This window comes from Penaeus chinensis, chromosome 37 (genome assembly GCF_019202785.1).
Source record: "Penaeus chinensis breed Huanghai No. 1 chromosome 37, ASM1920278v2, whole genome shotgun sequence".
NCBI classification, from domain to species: domain Eukaryota; kingdom Metazoa; phylum Arthropoda; class Malacostraca; order Decapoda; family Penaeidae; genus Penaeus; species Penaeus chinensis.
The window spans coordinates 26,368,041-26,375,540 of record NC_061855.1 but is presented as its reverse complement, the minus strand read 5'-3'; the positions used below and the strand labels follow the sequence as shown (position 1 = coordinate 26,375,540).

The 7,500-nt window shown below is 45.1% G+C and overlaps 1 protein-coding gene across 2 annotated transcripts in view; it reads left to right on the top strand.

Annotated features, from left to right (window-relative positions):
- LOC125045441 (metalloprotease TIKI1-like) overlaps nt 1-7,500 on the top strand; it is a 157,932-nt gene that overhangs the window by 144,887 nt on the left and 5,545 nt on the right. For both annotated transcript variants that reach the window (XM_047642692.1, XM_047642691.1), the window contains exons 9-10: nt 93-221; nt 3,689-3,907. In XM_047642692.1, the coding sequence (XP_047498648.1) occupies nt 93-221; nt 3,689-3,907 (348 nt within the window). The remainder of the gene's footprint in view (nt 1-92; nt 222-3,688; nt 3,908-7,500) is intronic.

The window sequence follows — 7,500 nt, the reverse complement described above, 5'->3', positions numbered from 1 at the left end:
TTTCCTCTACAAATATGTGACGTAATTCGCGGAAAACCATTATATAAAAAACGTGCAATAAGAGCAAATATATGACCAATATATCTTTACAGGTTCCTCTCTGAGCAAGCAGCCGGGGGCGGGGCCAGAAGACATAGGGGACCGCCCACAACCAGCGAGCCCTCGAGAAAACACGCCCATTTCAATGACCTCTGGGTCAGAATAGATCCAGAGCCGCTAGGGTGAGTCGTCCTTGAGGGGGGTTTCCGAGGGGGTGTATAGGAGGGAAAGGGGGAAGGAGGAAGAAAGGAGGGAAGGGGTGAAGGATGGAGGGAGAAGGGGAAAGGAAGTAGAAAGGAGGGAAGGGGTGAAGGAAGGAGGGAAATGGGGAAGGATGGTGGGAAAGGGGGAAGGAGGAAGAAAGGAGGGAAGGGGTGAAGGATGGAGGGAGAAGGGGAAAGGAGGAAGAAAGGAGGAAAGGGGTAAAGGAAGGAGGGAAAAGGGGAAGATGGAAGAAAAGAGGGAAGGGGAGAAGGAAGGAGGGAAAAAGGGAAAGGGAGAAGGAAGGAGGGAAGGGGGGAAGAAGAAGGGAAAGGGGGAAGGTGGAAGAAAGGAGGGAAGGGGAGAAGGAAGGAGGGAAAAGGGGAAAGGAAAAAGGAAGGAGGGAAAGGGGAAAGGATGGAGGGGAAGGGGGTAGGAAAGAGGGAAAGGGGGAAAGGAGGGAAAGGGGGGAGGAGGATAGGGGCAGAGGACGGAGGAGGGAATGCGCCAGAAGAGAGTAGAAAACTCTTTTCCTGTCATTCTATACGTTTTCGTGTGAATTTGAGGCTTTCCGCAAGTATCGCATGCAAACAGACGGAGATGGTTGCGACTGTTTCCGTCTGACTAATTTACGTCTTCATTCTTATGATGCGGAAGTTATATACAACTAGAATGCTTTTTATTTGTTGATAAATTAGATTGTATATGTTAATGTAAACAAAGTTTGTTTTAATATAATATTTCTATATAAATACATCATTATATTTCTTTACCATAACGTAATATGTATGAGACTTCACTCGGATGGCGCCAGGTTCGTGTGCTGCCTTGGTAGTGTGATAGGGTCAGTTCATTTGCATACGGAAAGATTATATGGAAACGCAAAAAAAAAAAAATGACGGAAAAGGGATAGTGTGATATGAACTTCAAATAAAAACGGCTAAATCTCTTCCCATGGACACCTCGAGAGAATGAACTGACCAGGACCAAGGCTAAGTGTCTGTGGCCGTAAGCTCAGCAATGTTTCGTCAGCACTCCTCGCAGAAGGGCGTCCGGAGAGCGATAATCAGTTATGCCTTGATATTTTTTTTGTCAGCGTCGACAGAGATACTGAAGTTCGGGGGTAGTGTAGTCAGAGAGAAAGGAGAAAAAACTAAAATAACAAGGAAACTGTGAAGACATAGAGATTCGAAGGGAGAGAAGCATGTCAAGGAAGCTGCTAGCGAGACCTGGCTTGTTTTGGTTCGCTCATCCGCCGAGTGCTTGCTCGCAATTAGTTGTACAGCTGTAGATATGACGTGCGTAAATTACAACTTTAGTTTATGAAAATATTGAGCTTGAAATAAGGGAATTAGGCCTATGTGTTAAGGGCATTGTAGTGAGAACCTATAGTATTTGTAGACTATAATAATAGGAGTAACTCGTTAAAAGGGCATTGTAGTGAGAATCTATAGTAGCTATAGAACTAAATAGTAGGGGTAACATGTGACATAGGTCTAAAGAATGGGTAAGACTAATAACACGTAGGGTATAAGCGTGCGGAAGAGATAAGGCTGGTACAGATCTTAACGCAAGACCTAAGAATGCGCTTGAGCGTATAATAAAAGTTTCTATGGCATAAGCCTACGTCAGATAATGTTGATAATGACAATAATGATGGTGAAAAAGAGGAATTGGATGAATACGGGAGAAGGAAGGAGTTATTAGATTTTTAACTAGTGCACAATTCAGTTTTAACACTTAACTATAACATATAATTTTAGTCGTGGGCTTGTAATTAGTTATTTGTCATGAAAAGTATCAAGACAAATATTAAACCTGATGTCAGTATATTTATTCATTTCCTCTCATGGTAAGATTTTCATGAATTAATTTCTTATGTGAGGCTAGCATTAGATAAGGTGTCACTTACTGGATGATATAAGGTCAGGTCAGGTCTTTTTCAAGTCCCTCCCCCCCCCCACCCCCAAAGCCTTTCTCTCTATTGCCGTGTCCTAATATCCCCCATCCCTTTTTTTCTCACTGATAACTTACACGTATCATATCTAATCAGTGCGTTTCATAAAGGATGACACAAACATCACCTTATCAATAATCACCAATCGTATTTTTCTCGTGAATACACTGCGGATGACCTTTCGTTCCTGACCACCCAGTAACACACACCGACCTGTGGAGTCTCGAGTGTCATGGCTAAACACAAGGGCTATCTTTGGTCTTTTTACACAGGGAGAAGGAGAGGGGAGAAGAAAGGAAAGGGTGGGAGGAGGGAATATAGGAGACGGGATGGATTGTGGGAGAGAGAGAGGGAGGGAGGGAGGGAGGGAGGGAATGGGATTGTGAGAAAGGGAGTGAGTGAGAGGGAAAGAGAGTGAGTGAGTGAAAAAAGGAATGAGTGAGAGGGAAAGGGATGGAGTGAGAGGGAAAGGGATGGAGTGAGAGGGAAAGGGAGTGAGTGAGAGGGACAGGGATAGAGTGAGAGGGGAAGGGAGTGAGTGAGAGGGAAAGGAGGGAGGGACAGGGAAAGAGGGGAGGGACAGGGAAAGGGAGGGAGGGACAGGAAAAAAGGAGAGGGACAGGGGAAGAGGGGAGGGACTGGGAAAGGGAGGGAGGGACAGGGAAAGGGAGGGACAGGGAAAGGGAGGGACAGGGAAAGGGAGGGACAGGGAAAGGGAGGGACATGGAAAGGGAGGGAGGGACAGGGAAAGGGAGGGAGGGACAGGGGAAAGGAAGCGAGGGACAGGGGAAAGGAAGCGAGGGACAGGGGAAAGGAAGCGAGGGACAGGGGAAAGGAAGCGGGGGACAGGGGGAAGGAAGGGAGGGACAGGGAAGGGAGGGAGGGGCAAGGGAAGGATGGGAGGGACATGGGAAGGGAGGGACAGGGAAAAGGAGGGAGGGACAGGGAAAGGGAGGGAGGGACATTGAAAGGGAGGGAGGGACACAGAAAGGGAAAGGGAAAGGGAGGGAGGGAGGGACAGGGAGAGACAGAGGAAGAGAGAGAGAGAGAGAGAGAGAGAGAGAGAGAGAGAGAGAGAGAGAGAGAGAGAGAGAGAGAGAGAGAGAGAGAGAGAGAGAGAGAGAGAGAGAGAGCTCAGTTTTCACGTTTTCCTGAGTTAGGTCCTGAGCCAGGTCAAAAGCTAGTACTCGTGTCAGGTTCGCCTGATAAGTAAACGTATAAACAAATGGTTTGGGTAGGATGTCATGTAGTATACATCTAGGTGAGACTTTCCTGGGTTACCTTCACTTGTTTAACTATTTCGATTTTTAAAGGATAACACAGGCGTTACGCCACAGAGAAAGAGAGAGAGAGAGAGAGAGAGAGAGAGAGAGAGAGAGAGAGAGAGAGAGAGAGAGAGAGAGAGAGAGAGAGAGAGAGAGAGAGAGAGAGAGAGAAGCCAGAAAAGATCCAGGAAATGAGCAAGGTCTGACCCGCCCTTCCCTCCCACAGGCCGAACGACCCCGCTTCCCCGAACTCGGAGGGCACCACCAGCGTGCCCGTCGACTCCCGCGACGCCCAGCTGGTGCGGGAGTCCCTCCGGATATGGTATGGCCTCCCCTCCGACGACGACAACAGCAGCGGCGCCCGTGCCCCAACGCCCGTCCTCCTGTTGTTGGGGGTGCTCCTGGCCCTCCTCGCCTGCTGCTGGAGGACCTCCTTGCACTCGGGGTGAGGGAGCGGATCAGCTGTTTATGAGTGTATTCATTTGCCCTTTTTTTTTTCTTTTTTTCTTTGTTTTTATTATTATTATCAGTATCATCATTATCATTATCATTATCATTATCATTATCATTATCATCATTATTATTATTATTATTATTATTATTATTATTATTATTATTAATTATTATTATGTACTCTTGCGTGGCTGCTGGGTTCTATTCTGTTTGTTGTGTGTGCATATATTTACATCCCAAGTGTTTGTTTGTTTTTCGTGTGTCCCCACGAAGTAGGTACGTTGATGTGATTTTTTTTTTTTTTTTGACGATCATCGTATCGAAATAATTCAGCTACTGTAGTCAGTCCCGTTAGTACGTGATTTCTTTTACTCTGATCGATTAGATGGCTAAAGTTTATAGGCCTACAACTCAATGATAGACTAGTGTGATGGGTCTTAGTAATATAACTGCGAGAAGAATATTAGTCATGTTACTTGCAGGTTAAGTTAGTATGAAGTGTTTGATAAACCCATAAAAGGTTAGGTGTAATGAAAGTTATTCTTAATTTTAGTCCTAGAATATATTTCCGATATATATATTACATTCGTGCATGAACTATACAAAAATAAAGCTGGATAAGAAGCATGAGATAGAAAGAGACACAATACTTTGCTCCTGGCCGAGACCTACGGCGTCCCCGCCGCCTGATCGCCGGTGCCTTCGGGCTCCCGCGGCGCCGCCCTCTCCAGCAGCCACTCGGGGAAACTGTCCATCGGGAGCACCGTCAAAAGCGACAGCTGCTTCTCGAACTCCTCGAAGTAGGCGTTGTATACCTGCATGCCGGTCGCCGCCGACATCTTCTCGGTGAACATGAGCTCCCACAGGTGGTGCACGAGGCCGTGCATGGAGGCGGCCAGCACAGGGAACCGCCGGGCGAGGCACATGCCGTGCGTCGTGAAGCCGCGCAGCACGTCGCTCCGCGTCGTCGCCTCCACGAAGTCCGGCGGGGGCAGCTGCTTCCTGACGTTCAGCGGGTAGGGCTCCGGGGGCACGTCCTTGCCCTGGGCATCCACGTGACACACCGTGCCCTCCATCATGCACTCGCCGTACAGTATGTGTTCCATGGGCACGAACTTACCGCAGGACAGTCGTTCCCGGATGAGCAGCGGCAGGCGGATGCCCTTGGCGTCCGCGTGTCTCCTGGGCGGGCACTCCACCACGTCAGGGTGGAGTCGGAGGATGGACATGGCCACGAGCGACATGATGAGGGATGCCGTCCTCGTTGACGCGCATATGGCGCTTGAGACGCTGCAGCACGTGCTGCGTCTCCTTCGCCGAGGCGCACTCGATGCGCCTGGCGATGTGGGGGCAGAAGGAGGTCAGCCACGGCGGCAGGGTCTTGGCCACCAGGGACGGGAAGAGCTGCTGGACGAAGTTGGCCACTGCCACGGACAAGTCCTCGGGCCTCGTTGGCGCCGAGGCCGGCCGTGGCGCAGCGCCTCGGGAGGTGGTGTCCTGCTGCCTGCACGTGGAGCCGTCGCTGGAGGCGGCGTCCAGCGAACTCAGGAGGAAGTTGTGGGTATCAGGGTGGTTCATGAAGCTCGAGTTGGTGACGATGTTTTCGCCGTCCCCGCCGCCGTCGTGGAGCCTCGCGGAGGAACTGGTGTCCATGCTCATAGCTCGCGGTCGACCTTGGGTCGAAAGAACACCTCGGTGGTTTATTTCTAAGGGAATTCAATAACTTTCAGTTAGTTGTGATGCCAATCACTTTAGTAATTTTCGAAAAGATAACGTCATGCTAACTGTCCACTTCACCTCTAGTTTAAATCGAACCAAGTCCCACAGCAACCAGGATCAACCTTCAGAATAATATTCACCAATTGGAACAGGATAATATTGGAACTGGTCTCTTCACGGAAACGAAGAGTGACAGCGACGTACTCTGCACATGCACTATGTGGTGCACTTGGTGACAGACTAACCGAGGCGGCCTCGGGAAGTGGGGGTTGCCATGTCGCGTATTTTTCATTATTATGCCCAGGTAAGAAATATGGCATGCGTTTAGGCCATTGTTTCAGTTGTGGATTAGTATAAGGATTGGAAGTTATAAAGAAGATTGGATATGCAATGAGGATACTCAATGCATTTTATCCGGGAAAAATTGCCACTTATCCTTCAAGGTTAATGCGTGCAACTCGCCGGAGATAAGACCGAATGCCAGACAGTAGGGATTTTGTATTTGAGAAGCACATACAAGATTATATTGAATAATAATTGTGTCACTCATAATTCGTTATTTTGTTTAGCAACCATGTGTAATATTTTGTAATTATTCATGAATGTGTATATGTACGAATGTGTATTCATAGGTATGTATGTTATATGTAAATATAATTTATACACATGTATACATATATAATTACACAAATATTCATATATATATACACATACATATATGAATACATATATATATATATATATATATATATATATATATATATATGAGTATATAGATACACACGCATACACGTGTTTATACATATATGTATATATTATATAAATGTATGTATATACATATATATACATATACATATATACACATATACATATATACACATAAGTACACACATGTGAATATATGTGTATATACATGTATACATGTATATATACACATATTTATATATTTTACATATATATACATAAATATGTATATATATGCACATATTTATGTATATGAATAAATATGTGTGTGTATATACGTATGTATAAATATATATATATATATATATATATATATACATACATACATCTACCTGTATGCACACACACACACACACACACACACACACACACACACACACACACACACACACACACACACACATATATGTATATATATATATATGTGTTTGCGTGTGTGTTAGTGTATATATATACATATACATGTATATGTATATGTATGTATATACATTTACATACATGTATATGTATGTGTATGTACATATACAAATACATATATATACATACATATGTATGTGTATATATAATGTATATATATATATATATATATATATATATATATACGATAAATTCGTTCTGTTCTCTCCCCCGTCCCACGCGCCCCCGGGTCAAGAGGTCATAAGGGTGAAAATAATAAACATTTACTTACTGGTCTTCGTATTTTTTTTATAAAAATACCGAGGAAAGTCACGGGGTATTTATTTTTCAAACAGTATTACATTCCTTCTATGACTCGTTTGGTGTGTATTTGTGTAAGGTTTCTGACCATGCTCGCACGAATCCAGTATATTCATGACCAAATTATATTTTTTTTCTCTTAGAATTCAGCATCAGATATACTAAATTGTCTTAGCTGGGATGCTCAGATGGAACTTCAGCATCTGTCTTGCATTAACTAACTGTATCTCTGACACATATTTTATGTGCTATTATCTGGCCTTGACTGCCTTCAGAATCCGCCTCTGTAAAAAGCTGTGGATGATTTGACCAATATTCCAGTCTGTATTTCACTACTTGGTTGCTACCTGGTGTTAGTTTCTTAGCCGCACAGCCTCAGCTCTTGAGGTCTTTTCTTCAAGCAGG